This window comes from Phocoena sinus, chromosome 21, assembly GCF_008692025.1.
Source record: "Phocoena sinus isolate mPhoSin1 chromosome 21, mPhoSin1.pri, whole genome shotgun sequence".
NCBI lineage: Eukaryota > Metazoa > Chordata > Mammalia > Artiodactyla > Phocoenidae > Phocoena > Phocoena sinus.
The window spans coordinates 31,441,414-31,461,622 of NC_045783.1; the positions used below are offsets into that span (position 1 = coordinate 31,441,414).

General features: G+C 37.0%; 1 protein-coding gene across 1 annotated transcript in view; it reads left to right on the plus strand.

The window, feature by feature from the left end:
• LOC116746624 (disintegrin and metalloproteinase domain-containing protein 18-like) overlaps window positions 1-20,209 on the plus strand; it is an 87,370-nt gene that overhangs the window by 44,090 nt on the left and 23,071 nt on the right. Inside the window, exons 14-17 of the mRNA XM_032618127.1 lie at window positions 4,075-4,170; window positions 7,712-7,910; window positions 12,677-12,782; window positions 18,544-18,727. Of these exons, the coding sequence (XP_032474018.1) occupies window positions 4,075-4,170; window positions 7,712-7,910; window positions 12,677-12,782; window positions 18,544-18,727 (585 nt within the window). The remainder of the gene's footprint in view (window positions 1-4,074; window positions 4,171-7,711; window positions 7,911-12,676; window positions 12,783-18,543; window positions 18,728-20,209) is intronic.

Here is a 20,209-nt window from a genome sequence, read left to right on the forward strand (position 1 = left end):
AGATCTGTTATATTTGACAATAAAGAAAAATGTTGCGCTTGGAATACAGTAGTATTCCACGTAGTAGGCCCACGTACCACAAAAAAAAAAAATAGTTATATAGATATATGACATTTTATTTCCAGGGTGGAAATAGTTAATGTCATAAGGGTTTATCTATAAATCCGAAGTCAATAAATAGAGAATGAAATTAAAAAGGCAAGTTTACTACACTCTTAAAAAAATAAAAACTATGTAACAAATAGGAATAAAGTTAATAAGTTCTTTCCAGTACTTCAAAGGTATAAATGATTTAACAAAACTGAAAGACACATGGAAATTGGAATAAATAGATAGCTATTTCTTTTAAAGTCAAACTACATCCAATTCATTCTTTATTAAATCCCCATCAACATGCCCCTTTTAACCCAAATTGAACCACTCTTCTGCAAAAGCAGATCCTAAATTTCATCTAGAAATAAAAATTAACCAAGTGCATGAATATTTTAATAATTTGCAACAGTAATCGTCCATAGCAAATTAAATACACACACACACACACACACACACACACACACACACACCAGGTGGTATTGGCAAAAGAACAACAGCAACAAGATAACAAAGTGAACAGATAGTCCATGGCTTGATTATTGCTGCATCACCAGCACATAGAAGAGTGTCTGATGTATACTCCATACTCAACAAATACTTACTGATTGAATGAATGCATGTATAATGTAATTATCTTTATAATAACATAGGATGTGTGTGAGCGGGTGAAGATTGACTCTGGTATATATTTAGAATACCCCATTAGGAATAAAGTTACTTGGAAGGTTTATTCAAAAGTTTTTCTGAACGAGCACTAAGGAAGAATACAAAAGGACTTTTTGATTTTTCAGTATTTTTATAAATTGTACTCCATTTAAAGTTATTAAAAAATAATGGCTATATTTCTTTATGCTATGCAATATATCCTTGTTGCTTATTTATTTTATACCTAGTAGTTTGTATCTCTTAATCCCCCTATCTTGCCCCTCCTCCCCTTCCTTTTCCCAGCTGGTGACCACTAGTTTGTTCTCTGTATCTGTGAGTATGTGTCTGTTTTATGTACATTTGTTTGTTTTCTTTTAGATTCTTGTAGATAACTACAAGGGAACTTTTTAGAAAAAGAGTTGACTTGGGGGTAATTTTGCATTACAAAATATCAGAACATACTGCAAGGCTGTTTAATTTCATTCACTGTGGTACTGGGCCATCTATACATCTCTATCTATTTATATATCAGCATTTATATCTACCAATTGATTTAACTCTCTAAATATGTAAAAGTTATATAGAGGGCTTCCCTGGTGGCGCAGTGGTTGAGAGTCCGCCTGCCGATGCAGGGGACACGGGTTCGTGCCCCGGTTCGGGAAGATCCCATATGCCGCGGAGCGGCTGGGCCCGTGAGCCATGGCCGCTGAGCTTGCGCTCCGCAATGGGAGAGGCCACAACAGTGAGAGGCCCACGTACCCCAAAAAAAAAAAAAAAAAAAAAAAAAAGTTATATAGATATATGACATTTTATTTCCAGGGTGGAAATAGTTAATGTCATAAGGGTTTATCTATAAATCCGAACCATTCCGTATGAGTAAGGGAGAAACAAGCCTTGACATGTAGGATCTGACCTATTATCAGCTGGGCCTCTGTGTTGCTAAGAGCTGGCCTGGCATTCACAGACAGGCTGCAGTATTCTCCTTTTGAAAATAAACAATTGTATACAAGGTCAACATCTGTAACCATAATGGATGAAGGAAAAAATGCAAGGCCACTCTTTAAGCAAGGGCATTCACTTTATGTCTGAGGACGGTAAAACCTGAAAATTGTCCAAGTCACAATAATGACCAAACACCATCCTTTCCTGGCTAATAGGAGTAATTCCTTTACCAATTTCAACCCTAGCATCAGTACAGTCTTTCTTCGTCTAGATAAGAATTATTAAAATACCCAACTATAGATGAACCCCTGGTTTCTGACAGTATCTAGTCTAGCAAAGTCTAGATTTTCTTAAACCCTCCCCAAATCACCTAAAAGGAGCCCAGATCCTATAATTAGATCCTTTCACTGAGGTATATACAGTTCCCCATGGTGTGTGTTTTCCTTTCCGGAAACTAGTAATAAATCCAACTTTTGCAACTCAGATGTGTTCCAGGTAGTTTTTGGCAGAATGGCATTCACACCTATATCTTCATAAATATCCCCCATTTTACACAAGTGGAAGCTCTGTTTTTGCACCGACCCACACACATGCAGGTGTGTACATTTATTTGTTCCTGTATTCACAAATAAGGTGACCAGTAATAAATACTGGAGTAAATACTCCACAAAATATAGAGGAATACATTTCAGAAAAAAAAATCTATAAGTTTTAAAAAGCAATAAAATAAAAGTATTGATAATATTTTATAGTCTTGGCATAATGGAGGTCTTGGTGATGAGACATAGTCACAAAGGAAGAAGAATGTTACAAATTACAGAAAATGACAGACACCACTGATAAGATCAACAATAGACTGCAAAGAAATGTTATCAACATATAGAAGAGAAAAAAGGTAATTGGAGATTATAAAAAAGCTGCTCCTACTATTTAAAAGGAAAAGAGGAAAACAAACAAAAATCCCTATGCAAAATGGTGAAAACTGTGTGATGATTATTTAATTCATAAATAAAATTGTACAAAATGCAAATTCATGTTCAAACGCACTAGTAATCAGAGAAATAATAAAAATGGCACAGTTACCTTGTTATAAATTAAACTGATTGCTCATAATAAGTCTTGATAAACATGTCTGGGCTTGCATCCTGGTTTACTTTTCATGAAAGAATATATACACACACATCCACTCATATAGTGATATTGGACTTTGGAACATTAAACACTGAAATATACACAGTGATTACCCCTGGAGAATCTGTGGGGTATAACCACAGCTTCAACTTTTACTCCATATATTCTATGTTATTTCTATAATGGGAATATTTATAAATACATAGCTATTCACATAAACGTGAAAAATTGGAAACATTTGGAAAATTTTAAATGAAGAAGAATCTTACCTTCTATTAAGGACAATATCTTTGAAACAGATTTTTGAGAAAATGGAAAATGGAAAATATTTGATTTTTAAAACTTTTTTAAGAATATAAAAATATTAAAGAATTGTATAAATGCAATGTATTTACATGAAAAAATATTTGGTTTGGGGCTTCCCTGGTGGCGCAGTGGTTGAGAATCTGCCTGCTAATGCAGGGGACACGGGTTCGAGCCCTGGTCTGGGAGGATCCCACATGCCGCGGAGCAACTAGGCCCTTGAGCCGCAACTACTGAGCCTGCGCGTCTGGAGCCTGTGCTCCGCAACAAGAGAGGCCGCGATAGTGAGAGGCCCGCGCACCACGATGAAGAGTGGCCCCCTCTTGCCACAGCTAGAGAAAGCCCTCGCACAGAAACGAAGACCCAACACAGCAAAAATTAATTAATTAATTAATTAACTCCTACTCGCAACATCTTAAAAAAAATTTTTTTTTGGTTGGTTAACTTTATTTAAATTATCACCTAATTTGAGTAACAGCTAACTGCCGTTTACCTTGTAAAAATACATATGTTGACATATCCTTTTTTATTTCCATTGTAGTAAAACATGGCACATGATTACTATATTAAATGCATTTTTATTATATATATTGCCTAACTCTACTTTAGCTTTATTTATTCACAAAGAGAAACTTTACTAAACAAATTACTAAAAAGACAATTGGGGATAGTTTCCTCTTAGGAATTCAGATGATATGTTTCCATGTTGGCAATTTATGAATTAATTACCAAATATTTTCGGCAGTAAATGTACATGATCAACTACTATTTTAGATGTTATTTATTTAGTTCTTATAGTTGTATGTGCCTTTGGGTATTCTAGAAATAGTAAAGCTTCACTGAATATAAGTATATTGTGTAGTTGAAAAGTTGAACACAAGAGAGTATTAAGTAGACGCTGAGAAACAAGAACTGTTAAGTGGTTGAACTAAAATAGCATTTCTTCTTATGAAATTTTAGGAATGTCAGTTTAAGAACTGCTGTGATTATAATACATGTAAACTGAAAGGCTCAGTAAAATGTGGTTCTGGATCATGCTGTACATCAAAATGTGAGGTAAGTTTCCAACATTTATGTTGGAAATTGAACTGTGATAATAGAAGGCTATATTAATTGACTTGATAGAAGGACTCTAGAAATAATTCAGGGGAACAAAGTAAAGAGTGCATAAACAACCACAGGTATATAAGGACACCTACGATGAGATAGAGAAGGCATCTCAGATTAGTACTGATTATTCTATTATGTTGAAACCACAGTTTACCATCTTCTAATTTATCAGATAAAGAGTAGAATAAACATATACACTGCTATACAAAAAAAAATCAACTCTCAATGCAATTGTAAAGTCAAATAAATGGTAAATGACTAAAAAAATATAACATGCATAGCCAACAAAATGTGTAGCATAGAGAATATGCAAAGAACCTTCACACATTAATAAGTAAAAGTCGAATCACACACCACACACACACACACACACACACACACACAGGCAAAGGGAGTGCCCAGGCAATTTACAACAATGAAAAGTAGAATTGCTCCATGTGTTCACGGATCATCTGCAGTAATTAAGATAAACATAAATAAAAATGATAACACAGTATCATCCAAATGGCAATCTTAAAAACAACAATGCCAGATATTGTCTAAGAAATGGGGATAGAGCTCTTTTCTGCATAGTGTTTGTGGAATTTTGAATTGTTATAATTCCTTTCCTGAGCAATTTTTGCATATCTTTGAATAGAGTATAAATTATCAAGTTAATTCATCATCATGAGTTTCTCTCTTATATATATACCCTAGAAACATGACCATATGTGGAAAGCTCAGGAAAAAAATATTAATTTCAGGATTATTTGCAATAGCAAACCATAAAGGCAAACTTAATATTTACTGGTATTGGAATGATTACATAAATTATTGTAAATTGTACAAGAGTTAATAAATGCAGGCTAAATTGAGTGCAGTAATATGCTATGATCTTCAAGACATATGTTTGGATAAGAAAGCAAGTTCCATAATGCAAAATATTTTAATTCCAGTTCTGGTAAATTACATATACATAAAAATCCCATATATTATTTTTGCCCATTTTTTCAATTAGGGTATATTTTATTATAGTAAAATTCTTTTAGTGAATACTTCTGAGTATTATGACAAACATATTCAGTCTTGTAACTAACACCACAAAGGATAGGCGATTTCATCACCGCTGCCTCCAAATCTCACCACCCCCCACCCCATGCCCCTTTCTGGTCAATTCACACCTCCACCCACAGACCCTGGTAACGTCAGATCTGTTTTCTGCATCTCTAATTTTGCAAAAGCAACTGACATTTTATTGAATGATATGAGTAAACACTGTAATTAGGTATCTTAGCATAGTGCATTTGGGCTTCATTTATGTTATATTTATCAGTAATTCATTCCTTTTTTGCTGCTGAATAGTATTGCAAGTATTTTAAGGCAGCACCACAGTTTGTTAATACATTCCCTAATTGGGGACATTTGGGTTGTTTTTAGTTTTGGGTGGTGAAAATACAGCTCCTATAAAAATATTATAAGCAGATTTTGTATGAATATGAGGGGTTTTTTTTCACTTAGATAGATACCTATAAGTGAAATGGCTGGGTCATATAGTAAGTGTCTATGGAATTTTATAGGAAACTGAAAACCTGTATTCCAAAATGGCTATACTATTTTGAATTCCCAATAGCCGTTCATGAGCCTTACCATTGGTCTGCAAACTAAATATAAATTCTAAAACTATACAACATATGATTCCATTTTATCTTTGCTACTGGTTTATTATTTAAACTTTAAAAATCATTTTATTGGTTGTCCCAGAGTTTACAAATCTTTGATCAGAGTCTGGTTTCATGTAATACACCACCTCATGTATAGAGAATGGATTTTATATAAAAGAACACTCCTACATACTATAAACACAAAATACATTGTTACTCTCTTTGCTTTATATAGTCTTATTTTTTTAGAGCAAGTAAGATGAGGAAAACAGAATTTTATAATTAACATCATTTGTTCCATTTTCTGGGTCTCTTTATTTTCTTCTGTAAATTTCTGTTTAGTACCATACTCCTTGTGTCTGAAGACCTCTCTTTACTATTCCTTGTAATTTCTGTCTGCTGAATCAGTTCTCTCAGTTATTATTTGCCTAGGAAAATCTTTATTTCACATTCATTTTTTAAACATATATATATATATATATATATATATATATATATTTTTTTTTTTTTTTTTTTTTTTTTTTCCGGTACGCGGGCCTCTCACTGTTGTGGCCTCTCCCGTTGCGGAGCACAGGCTCCGGATGCGCAGGCTCAGCGGTCATGGCTCACGGGCCTAGCCGGTCCGCGGCATGTGGGATCTTCCCGGACCAGGACACGAACCCGTGTCCCCTGCATCGGCAGGCAGACTGTCAACCACTGCGCCACCAGGGAAGCCCTGAAACATATATCTCTTAAAAATGGAATTCTAGGTTGAAAGAGTTTCTTTTTTATGTCATCCTTTATAAGATGCCATTTCATTCATTTATTCCTCATCTTTGTCTCAGTCTGTAAAGTATTAAGTCAATCAAACTGGATTGTAGAGTGTGAGTGTGTGTGTGTGTGTGTGTGTGTGTGTGTGAGACTTCAACATACATATTGGGTCAGCATTTGGACGTGGTGAACTTCACTATGGAAGGCAATGGATGACTGATTTAGTCAGCAGGGCATAAAAATATGACCGTAAATGTACTCTTTATCTGAGCTATGCAAGGAGGACTTTTGGCTCTCAGATAATAATAAATATAACAATGATGACAACGACACTGATGACGATAGCTATTCCATACATTGTTTACCATGTGTTGCTCTAAGCAGTTTTTACATTAATTCAGTTTAATACTAACAAGAGCCTTATGAGGGAATGATTATCATCCTAAGTTTACAAATGAGGGATTATGTGTCTCGCCCACACAAATAAGCTAGTAAAAGTCCAAGCAAGAGATTGAAACCAGGTAGTTTTTTTCTAATTTTTATTTTATATTGGACTATAGTTGATTTACAATGCTGGGTTAGTTTCAGGTGTACAGCAAAGTGATTCAGTTATATATATACATATATGTCTTATTTTTCAAATCCTTTTCCCATTTAGGTTAGTATAGAATATTGAGCAGAGTTCCCTGTGCTATACAGTAGGTCCTTGTTGGTTATCTATTTTAAATATAGTAGTGTCTATGAAACCCGCTAGTTTGTCTCCTGGGTCTCTCCAAGAAGAAAATGGTAGAGGCAATGTTTCTCCAATTTTGAGGAACAAGTATGTTTAAACTAATCTGTGTAGTCTCCCTCCAAATGCTGGTTAGTCTGATGGCCTCTCAGTGTAGAACACAAAGCTCTGTTGGAGGGGTCCTTTTGTCCTTTGAGACAGTTACTTTTCTTCAGGCTTCATCATGAATACTGCACCTGCCTTTTCCTACTCAGCCTTCGGTCTCTGTTATTCCCTCAGCTATCAATAATCAGACACACCTCATTTTCTCTTCAGTAAGTAATTGAGAATAGCCATTCACGGGACATGATTTTCATTTTCCTCCTAGATATCAGTAGCAGGCACTCCCTGTAGAAAAAGTGTTGATCAAGAGTGTGATTTTACCGAGTATTGCAATGGGACTTCCAGTAATTGCATTCCTGACACGTATGCAATGAACGGCCAATTGTGCAGGTTGGGAACTGCATACTGTTACAATGGACGATGCCAAACTACCGATAACCAGTGTGCCAAGATACTTGGAAAAGGTATCGCTCTTTCTTATATATTTCTCTTTTTCTTGTCTTTGATGAAGCAGTAGAAATTAGTAATTTTATTAAGCCTCAGTTCTGAGTGCATCTTATCGTCTTAATATTCTGCATGATACGTGGGAAGGATACAAAAAGCACTTCTGTTGCATACGGGAGGACGTGGGAAAGCACCTGTGCAGTTGGTTGATTTGTGAGCTGAACTAGCCACTTGTGTCATGGAACACCATTTTTACTTAAAATCATAATTGAGACAAACTATGTTTATAAGAGTTGAGTGTTTGGCAGACACTTTATCAAAAATGAGTGAGGTGAGCCTGTGACTTCAAGGAAAACAACTGGCAGAATTTGTTGCTAAGGGTAAAACTCAGACTTTCAACTAAAAATTTGAGTTTTAGAAACATTATCTTCCACTGTGACTTGACAGTTTTCCAACACAAAGTTAAGTGTTAAAATTAAAATTAATATTAGTATTAATATGATCATTACCTTGAACTCTTTTATCAAGAAGACTGCTTATCTCCACTTTGTTTTGTTCTTCTTCTGGGGGAACATATTCCTTCTTTGCCTCATTTTGCCTGATTCTCTGTTTTTATTTCTATGTATTAGGTGGGTTGGTTACATTTTGTCACACACTTTCTCTGGGGCCCAGCAGCACACTCCCTTCTGTTCTCCGGAGCTGTATGCTCAAAGGGTACCCTCTGGGTGGACTGCAAGGCCTGTGGGGTCCTGGGTCTGGCATTGGCCCACTGATGGGAGGTGCCAGGTCCCAGGGCACCTGGGCGGAGGCTTGGAGGGGCCTGTCTTACATATTTCTTTTGCCTTAAATTTGGATCCCTCTGTAGGAAATAATACATATCACACAACTCTAGAAGTGGAAGAACCTGAATCACAAGGTCAATAAAGATTAACTTGGAATGAAAGAAGGTTAGTTTTTGTAGGAGTGTTTCAGATTTTCTAGGATAATATTGTACATTCCTTTCCTCATAATTTGATTTTTGGTTTTAGCTACCTGGGCAAAAATCCATGTTTACAGCTCAAATTAGGAGCTGTATTTATGTATATAGAGATTGGAATGGCAAGTCAGTAGATTCTGAAAGTTTACTTCATTTCCTTTTATTTTACACATTCATAATCTAATTTTAATGGCCTGAAACTTTAAAAGTTCAGAGTGAATTTCATTCACATATAATCATATTTCCTCACGGAAGAACTGCTAGGATAACAGTAGTCTTAGGCAACTGATCAAAATTCATTTTTATATTTTGCTTTTTAAACAGTTTTTGAGACTAACTCAAAAGCTCATGCATGTATGCATGACTCATGCATATATGCTTGCTTTTTAGACAGTCATTATTCATAATACTCCAACATGATTTTGTATTTTTAGAAGAATTAAATTAAATTTGAATAGATCAAAATTACTGACATTCAAATATAATCATTTGCTAATTGAGTAAAGGTAGTATAACACCAAATTTCAGTTATTTGTCCAGCTGTTGTAATACAAGGTTTATAGTCTGTACCAAATACATGGTATGTGATTCGTATTGTCTTTCTAATTATTTGAAACTTGTCTTTAGTAACAAGTTTCAGATTAGTTGACTTAACCAAATTTTAGCCAGAGCTGCAGAGCTATGATCTCTCATAAATGACAGGTCAGTGCGATTTTCTGTATGCTGTGTTTTTAGGATGTTACTTTTTATTTGGTTGTTTCATTTTTTTTGCTTTTTTAAGGCTCATTTGTATTTGAAAATGTTATTTGTCTTTGCCAGTTTTCAGAACCATTGGCTGAATGGGCACTAAAAAGCCCAGAAGGAAAACCACACAACACTTTGGCAAATATACATGTGAACAGTTCTCCTAGTGCACCCCCAAATGGGACCTACAACCATTTAATCAGGGGTTTGTTCACTGGGGAAAGGGAAATAACCAAGCATTTTGGAAACTGGAGGGCAAGGTCCGATTTGGCGTGTGTACCTGGAAACCCAGTTTCATCATGGTCTCTCTGTGAGAGCAGGGACTTTGAGGGGTCAGAGAACAAATAGAGTCCATGCCAAGTTTCAGTTTATAATGGGTCCACCAGGTCCACAAGTCCATTTGGTAATCCTTTCTCAGTCCTAGAGTGTATCATTGGGGTTGACATGATGGTATTTTGTGCAGTGCCATCATTAGCTCCTTGGTCTGTTTGGTAAGGCCATGGAGATAGCCTTTCCAGGAATTATTGCTTCCCTTAAAGATCTAAAGGATGCAGACGTGGTTGGCTATATAATATCTACATTTAATGACCCAGTTGGGTCATTAAGTTGACCCTGCAGAAACCAGATGGTCCCTGGAAGATAATAGTAATCTATTGCAAATGCAGGCAAGTAGTAGATTAAGTAACGCACCCGCGCTGCCAGTGTGGTGTCTATGCTAGAGCAGATCAGCGTGACCTCCAATATGTGGTAGGAGTATAGCCATTGATTTGGCAAATATATTCTTTCCTATTCCTATCTGCAAAGGGAATTAGAAGCAGTTTGCATTCACATGGAATTCACATGTCTTTAATTTAGGGTTTTGCTCCAGGGCTGTGTTTACTCTCTCCTGCCTTCAGTCATAATGTAGTTGAAGAGATTTGGACATCCCAGAAAATGTCACTTTGATCCACCTTATCATTGATTTTTGTATTAACCCGGCTAAATAAGCAAAGTGTTGCTAGAACGTTGGAGGACTAGGTAAAATGCATGTACTACGAGGGGCAGGAGCTAAGACTCAAGAAATATTTAGGAACCCATCACATGAGTAAAATTTTAGGAGTCCAGTGATCAGAGGCATGACCTGACACCCTCTACAAAGTAGAAGACAAACTGTATGTATCTTGCATTTCATATGACAGAGAAACAAGTCCAGTACCTGGTAGGCCTCTGTGTGTTCTCGAGACAGTAGATGGGGAAGTGCCGCTTGATTCCATTTACTGGTTGACCTGAAACATTGCTAATATCGAGGGAGGTAAAAACAGGAAAGGCCTCTGCAGCATATCCAAGCTGCAGTGCAGACAGCCCTGCATTTTTAATCATAAAACAGAGAAATCCAATACCAGAAGTGTGGGTTATGAGAAAAAGAAAAATGCCGTGTGGGGCTTCTACCAGGCCTCTCGGGAGAATAACAATGCAGTTCCCTGGGGTTCTAGAGCAGAGCTGTGCCATCTAAACTGGAAAATTATACCAATATGACAGAACAACTCTGGGCACACTACCGGCCCCTGTAGAGGTAAAAAACCTGGTTTTCGGACATCAAGTGACCAATTGTTGAGAACTATGCATCATAAGCTCAGTTATGTCAAATCCACTGAGTTAGACGGTTCAATAGATAGAAGTCATTCGTTCATCTGGATTCAAGCTCAGGAAAAAGAGAGGGCAGAAGACAAATTCATGAACAGGAAATCTAGATCAGTATGTCTTTCTACCCTCTTCCACCTTTGCTTCTTCCTCGGCTCTGACCAGCAGATACATGGGCTCTCATCATGGGCAGCAGATGCAGGAGGAAAAAGCCCAGCCTTGTTTATACAGGTGTGTTGGCTCAGTACTGGTTATAAGTTGAAAAAAGACAGTAGCCACACTGCAGCCTCACTTGGGAGGATGCCTTAAAAGATTTTGACCACGTGGTCATCCATTTCCCATGAAGGAGAAATGGCCAGAGTTTGGATCAGGGGGGTACCCGTGGGCAGTGACAAAGGGCCAAGCAGGCCGGTGGGAAGCCTGGATGTTGGAAGATTGGAAGATTAGAGCCAAGAGTTCTGGGATAGAAGTAAGTGGATAGACACATGGACATGAACAAAAAATGTGAAGATCTTTGTATTAATCCACCAGGTTAATACCCACCAGAGAAGCACCCACCATGGATTAGACACAGAACAATCACATAGACACAATGACTTAGCCAGGTTACAGCAGCCAGCATCCGTCATCCTCCACCCCAGTGCCTGTAGGGTGGACACGTTTCTGAAGTTTCTCTATTTCTTTTTATTACCGTTTCTGAAATAACTGATTCTTATCTGAGTTTCCCTTATCTCTCTCTTGAGTATTTGTACCATCTGGTCACATTCAGCCAAGAGTAACCAAGACACATTCTCCAGAAGTTTCAGCATTGCACAGCGTGCATTACTCTCCTTCTTGCCCCCTACTGCCAGGCTTCAACTACAATGCCACATTTTAGGCATATTTTGCAGTAGAATTACACATCTACATATCAATTCCTGTGTTTGTTGAAATGGAAATGAACCTCAAACCTCTGCGATTTCCATATCTAATACACTTACTCTTCGCTATGACACCCATACTGACTGATGAGCCTCTACTTGAAACATTGCTTGTCCCCCATCAGAGAAAAAAAAGGGAATATGGCACTCAATCTACTAGTTCTGACGGTTTTGCCCCAACTGACATCTCAAATCTCTCATTTCTTTAAGCAGAGCAAGTTACAAGGTCAAGCCCGAGGTACATTAGACTAGGAAGGATGCATTCCCACAGGGAGGGGTCAGCAAATTATTTTTAACCATAACATAATTTACTACAATAGATGTAATAATTTTCTATTTTCTGTCAGATAAGACAATTGTTTCTTTCCACTTGCATTGACAGGGAACACACAGGGACAAAAAAAAAAAAATAGCATGATCAAGACCATGATTTTTTTTGCTTATGCAATGAGTTTCATTAGTATTTTATTGACAAATGTTTTACTTGCATCAAGAATAATAATTTAGGACATATTTTCATTTTAAGGTGCTCAAGGTGCTCCATTTGCCTGTTTTGAAGAAGTTAATTCTCTGCGTAATAGTCTTGGAAACTGTGGTTTTAAAAACTCCCAACCATTACCTTGTGAACAGAAGTACGTATATAGAAAATGATTGTTTCATTGAGTTATAAAAATTATATATTTCTTGTCAAGAGACACTAAATAGTAGTGGACAGTAAATCGTATATCTGGAGAATATTTTCAAATAACATTATGTGTATTTTCCTTCTATGCAATTCAGTTCTCTTTTTTCTTATTTTTTTCCCTTCTAGTGTGTTAGTAAGGAGACTAGACTAAGAGAAATTTAATATTTCTTACTGAAGGTAGAAAGTGGGCTCAGTGCAGAGGGAACAGATGAAATCACCCGTCTCCTAGTCTTTCCCTGAAAGGCTTTCCATCTGCATACTAAGAAGGTTGCTACCTGAAGGTCAGGTTTCTAATTTAGCACACATCTAGGAGCTGACTGCAATCTTCCCCAGAGACTGGAGAAACTGATAGACACTTTCCCTGCAATCCCTTTGTAGCCCACTCCAAGTCACCAGTATCTCCCTATAAAGAACTTGTACACATTTCTACACCCCAGCTTTTGCACTGCTGCCTGAGGGTCAGATCCCCAAGTCACCTTGCTCTGATAGCCAAAGGGACTTCCATTCACAAATATGCCCCCAGGGTTCAGCACAGAAGGAGCAGACAAAAATGCCCATCTCCAGTCTTACCGGGAAAGGGGTCTGTGTGCATGCTTTAAAAGCTATTGACTGAGAATCAGCCTTCTAATTTAAAAAGCTTCTAAGGCCTGCCTTTGATCCTGCCCAGGGACCAGGAATGCCAGCAGCCTCCTCCTCCAGCATCTCCCTGTAGCCTAATTCAAATCACCAGTATCTTCTGCTGGAAGCTTGTACACATGTCTGCACCACAGCTTTTGCGGTTAACACCCAAGAAACAGGCTTCCAAACAGGTTGGCACTGTTAATCAATGGCACTTCCATTAATGAGTCCCATTTATTGTAGAAATCAAATAAGCACTTCTTAATGGACACAGGGACACCCCTACACATACACACTCTGCTGCTATACCCCCAGGCCCAGTACATAAGAAGCAGGCAAAAATGCCCATTACCCAGTTTTTCCCTGTAGGGAGAAATACTGGATATACTATATCTACTATACAGACAATCTGAACAGACCAATAGCAAATAAGGTGATTGAACTGGCAATTGAAAATCTCCCAACAGACAAGTCCACTGGGGAATTCTACCAAACATTTAAAAAAAGAATTAACAAATTCTTGTGAAAGTCTTCCAAAAATTAGAAAAGAACACTTCCAAACTCTTTTTACAAGGCTAGTGTTACCCTAATACCAAAGACAGACAAGGACATTTCAAGAAGAGAAATAACAGGCCAATATCCCTGATGAACATAGATGCAAAAAAAAATTTTTTTAATAACAAATTTAACAGTACTTTGAAAAGAACATACACCATGATCCAGTAGGAAATATCCCAGGGATGCAAGGATGGTTCAATATCCACACATCAATGAATGTGATACACCACATTAATAAAATGAAGGATAAAAATCATATGGTCATCTCAGTAGGTACAGAAAAAGCATTTGAAAAATTTCAACATCCTTTCGATATAATAACTCTCAACATATTAGAGTAGAAAGACTGTACCTTGACATAATGAAAGTTATATATGGCAAACCCACAGTTAATAGTGTACTTAACAGTAAAAGCTGGGAGTATCACCCCTAAGATTAAGAAAAAGACAATAATGCCTTCTCTTGTCACTTCTATTTAATATAATACAGCTGTAATAATCAAAAGAGCATTATACTGGCATAAAACTGAGATATATCAATGAAACAGAATAGCCTAGAAACAAACACATACATACACAGTGAGTTAATTTTCAACAAAGGGGTCAAGATTATAAAATGGGTAAAGAATAGACTTTCCAATAAATGGTGTAGGGAAAACCGTATTGCCACAGGAAAAAAAAAGTTGAACTGGACCTCTGTCTTACACCATATACAACAATCATCTCAAAGTGGAAGATAAAAAGCACTTGAATGTAAGACCTGAAGCTGTAAAACTTCTAGAAGAAAATCTAGGAGATAAGCTTCTTGACATTGGTCTTGGCAATGATTTTTTGGATAGGCACCAAAAGCAAAAGCAACAAAAGAAAAATTAGACAGCTAGGACTACGTCAAACTAAAAAGCTTCTGCTTAGCACTGGAGACCATCCACAAAATGAAAGGGAATGGGAGACAATATTTGCAAATCACATATCTAATAAGGGGTTAATATCCAAAACATACAAGGAACACTTACATATCAATAGCAAAAAATATTTTAAAAATGATAATGATAATCTTTATTAAAAATGAGCAGAGGACCCAAATAGACATTCCCCCCCCACAAAAAAATACAAATGACCAATAAGTACACGAAAAGGTGCTTTACGTCACTAATGATGAGGACCATGCAAGTCAAAACCACAATGAGATATCACCTCACACCTGTTGAGACAGCTATCATCAAAAGACAAGAGATAACAAATACTGGCAAGGATGTGGAAGAAAAGGGAACGCTTGTACACTGTGGGAATGTAAGTTGGTACAGCCACTATGGAAAACAGTATGGAAATTAAAAATACAACTACTTTATGATCCAGCAATAGCCAAAGTATGGAAACAATGAGTGTCCATCAAGGGATGGATGGATCAAAAATGTGGAATACAGGCAATGGAATATTCAGCTTTAAAAAAGATGGAAGTCCTGACATTTGTGACAACAGGGATGAATCTGTGGGGCAGTATGCTAAGTGAGATGAGACACACAAAGAAAGTCAAATACGGAATAGTATCAACTATATGTGTATTCAAAATAAAATATAATGAACTGGTAGAAACACAGAGTAGAAAATCTGTTGCCAGTGGAAACTAGGGAGAAGTTGGTAAAAGGGTACAAACTTTCAGTTATAAGATGAATAAGTCCTGAGGATCTAATGTATAACATGGTGACTATAGTTGATAACACTATATAATTGTTATATAATCATACAATACAATTATTATATAATTATTGCATAAATGAAATTTGCTAAGAGAGTAGAACTTAAACATATTCACACACAAAAATGGGATAAATAAGTGAAATGAAGAATGTGCTAATTCACTCAGTGGGGTGAATCATTTCACAGTGTATACATGTATCAAATCATCACTTTGTACACTTTAAATAACATAATTTTATTTTCAATTATACCCCAATAAAGCTAGAAAATGACAGTAGCAGATAAATCAGTTCTGGAGATCTACTATATAGCTTAGTTCCCATAGCTTTAAAAATATGTCATTGTATACTTAAACTTTTCCAAGAAGGTAGATCTTTTGTTAATTGTTCTTAGCACACACAAAATAATAATAATTATAATACAAAGGGCAGGAGGAAACTTTGGGAAGTGATGGATATGTTTATGTCCTTGATGATGCTAGTAATTTCATGGGCGTGTCCTTATCCCCAAACTCATCAAGTTTTACACATAGGTACCGTTTTTTGCTGGTGATTATACCTGGAAGTGGTTTAAAGAATAGTAACAGAGCCAACTTCAAGAACTAAGAGAGTGGGAAGAGAATATAAAAAGACTCAGTTAAAGTCAAGCGATCCAGGGAGAAGTAGGACTTTCTTTAACCTCCAGGACACAGTCAGAAAAACTGAAAAATCCTTAGGTAAGCACCACACTCAGCATGGTTGAAAAACAACTTGGTTCCTTTATGAAGATTATAAATGGCCGAAGAAGGTGTCGAGTTCAATGGGACTAAGTGTCCTCCACCACCTGCCTCCACATGAGTTTACTATGGGTTAAGTATGACGTGCAGAGAATGCAGAATTTCCCACATGCCCCAACACAGGAGGACTAATGGATTAAAAGAGGAGCTCTGGAATCACAAAATGAATGAATGAATGAATGACTGAAGTGAGATCTCATGAAGAGACCCTGATTATCTCTAAAAGACAAAGTATAATCAGCCACACTTTGTTAGATACCAACTGAGAGCACCAGTGATCAGGCAGACTGAGTTACACCACAGTGGATGCCAACAGAGACAGGAGATGGTGGTAAATCAGCCACACTTAATCTCTCTCTGATGGCCAGAGGCATGTGTGCCATCCTTGGTCTAAGACTACTATGGAAGAAGGAAAAGGAAAGGTGGAAGGAACTGTGAAACTTAGCAGGCATGACTTATCTGGACTTCATCTGAGATGATAATAGTACATGAATTTTCCCAAAATAAAATCACTAGATGAGACTGGAATTCAGTAGCTCAATTCATCTGCTTTAAGCAGATTGTGCCAGTTCCAAGAACTCAACCATAATGCAAATTTTGAAAGAACAGACTTTGGAGGAAGAGTTTGTATTTCAATAGCCAGACTAGAAAAAGACCTACCATGCAAAATTGGTTTAAGATGTATTCCATAGAAAAAGAATAGAGCAACCATCAAAAGAATTATTTCGATCTGAAAACCTAGAAAAATTAAGCTGGAGGGGAGAAAAACTGGGAAAGAGATTTGGATATTGAATCCCCACTCTCATTTCAATCTTCACTTCTTGATGCTATTAAGCTAATCCCTGTGATTTTTTTTTTTTTTTTTTTTTTTTTGCGGTACGCGGGCCTCTCACTGTTGTGGCCTCTCCCGGTGCGGAGCACAGGCTCCGGACGCGCAGGCCCAGCGGCCATGGCTCACGGGCCCAGCCGCTCCGCGGCACATGGGATCTTCCCGGACCGGGGCACGAAACCGTGTCCCCTGCATCGGCAGGCGGACTCTCAACCACTGCGCCACCAGGGAAGCCCAATCCCTGTGATTTTAAAGAGCCACCCCATGGAGAATTCCCTGTTGGTCCAGTGGTTAGGAGTTTGTGCTTTCACTGCAGAGGGTGTGGGTTCAATCCCTGCTCAGGGAGCTAAAATCCTGCAAGCCACAAGGCAAAAAAAAAGAAAAGAAAAGAAAAGAAAAAAGCCCCCCATGGTCTTTTAGGACCAGTGGATGAAATTTCTAAAGGGAAGGCTTTTGGAGAGATAATAATGGCATGCTCCATAGACACATATCAATAACTAAGAATCGTTGTTTCCACGGAGGATAAGAACTGATAGATTTGAGTGATTCCAAGAGCAAGAAGTGACATCGATGATTTTCCAGGGCATAAACTAGGAATATTGGAAGTCTCTTAGACAAGCCAGCGTTCTACCCAATGATAGATTATAAATGGCTAAATAAACTGCTTATGGAATAAACTTCGGTATGCTTATGCCAAAAAATGGGATCTAAAAGTTTCTGAATTCTCAAGAGAGGAATGCAGAATGACTGGAAATATCAGCAGGTTGGAAAAATCCTGGGATTGAAACGGAGTGTCTGTGTACTAAATAGATTTACTGACTAAAGATCATGGCAGGTACCATGAGCATAATCAGAAGGGGCTCAAAAGATACACAAAGTGTAAATAGATGAAGTCAGCCACTGTCAACAAATGTTAGGTGAGAAATAGGAAGACTAGTCAAGCTTTAGCAAAGTGGGAGCAGGTGATGAATTTTCCCAACTGAGTTCTAAAATAGGAAATGAAGGCAGGTCTGAACATTTGAGTTCAGTGTGTAGTTTTCAGTTCTGCTACAGTGCTAATTAATTGTTTCACATTTAGCTGTGCACCATAAAATAATGTCATTGTGGCATTTTTCTGGTTTTTTACTATCAATTAAATAACATATTACAGTTTATGTAATACAATACTTATTTAAAACTTTGTTTCATTAAAAGACAACATGATAAGACATTTTTTGCTTTCCCTTTCCAGGGATGTTCTTTGTGGAAAATTGGCTTGTGTTTGGCCACATAATAATACTTACAAAAGTGATGTTCGATCTGCAGTTTATTCATCTACTCAAGGACATGTATGCATAACTATTGGGTCATCAGTGAGATCTGGTGGAAGAGATTATGCCTATGTGGCTGATGGCACTGTGTGTGGTTCACAAATGGTAACAAAACATGTTCACTTATCTTTATCTGTGCTAAATTCTGTAATTATCAGACACTATATTCCATGATGACTATCACAATCATACAAAATGGACTTGAACCTGGTGCTGCCACTTATTTCCCATATGATATTGAAAAGATAATTAAACTAAGCCTCAGTTATCTAATCACATTGATTTTTGGGTTAATCTGTCATCAGTCCTAATGTGAGAAAATGTGTTTTTAAGCACAAGATTCCACTAACTGACAGGTGATTTTTTCTTTAGGTCTTTGAATTCTGATGGTTTTAAATCATAAAATTCTAATTTTGAGTTTTTAATTTTTCCTGCTTCACAAAGAAACATAATCGAGCTTTCATATTTCTTCCGCTTACGTGTATGGTCAAAATATAAGTGTGAGAAATTTGGGAGAACCAAACAAGACGTCTGTACTGGGAGACCACAGTTATAGTGATGTATAAGCTTATGCTGATACATACATGTAGTACTATTCATGTAGTCAAAAAATAAAGGGAGAACACAAATGGTTCAGAGGCATAGTGAGTCAGTCTGGAAGTATGAGTGCACACAGTTCAGAAAACACAAGGCAGCAGTTGTAAGTCAGTGTGTTTCATGTAAATGGCATTTAGTACTTACTTGCTGGATTAAAAATAAAACAAAACCCTAAAATGGTTACTCAATTAGCTAGTCCTTATATCTGTGTTCAGCAATTTTATTCCCTTGGAAACTTGCTTCTTGTGGTCGACAGCTTCTAAAATGCTCCAATGCTCCCACTTCCTGGTATTCACACCCCAGTGTAATCCTCTTCCTTTGTGTGTGCTCTGGATACAGTGACTGGCTTCTGAGAAAGACAGTATGGCAGGGTTATGGAATGTCACTTACAAGATTAATTTTAAAAAGACAGTGACTTCTGTTTTGCATTCTCTCTCTCTGTCTTTCTCCTGCCTTCTCAGATTGCTTGCTTTGCTGAAGCAAGGTACGTGATGGAGAAACTCATATGGAAAAGCAAATATTTTCTCCTGTAGCTTTTTTTGTACCCTCTTCACAGACTTTAACAGAGCAAAAGCTTTTGATTTTCATGATGTCAATTTATCCTTTCATAGAGCATGCTTTTTGTGTCAAGTCTAAAAACCCTTCATCTAAACATAGGTCATGAAGATATTCTCCCAGTTTTTTTTCTAAAAATGTATAATATTGTGCTTTACATTTAAGTCTTTGTTTAATTTTAAGTTTATTTTATAACATGTGAGGTTTAGGTTGAGGTTCTTTTTTTGGTACTTTGGTCAAAAATAAATTGGGTATATTTTTGTGGGTCTATTTTTGGGTTGCCTAGATTGTTAAATTAATCTGCATGTCTGTCCATCCACCAGTATCATATTCTCTTGATTACTTCAGCAATTCAGTAAGCTTTCATAACAAGCAGAGTGATTCTTCTCATTTTATTTTTCTTTCAAAATACAGTTTTAGCTATTCTAGTTTAGC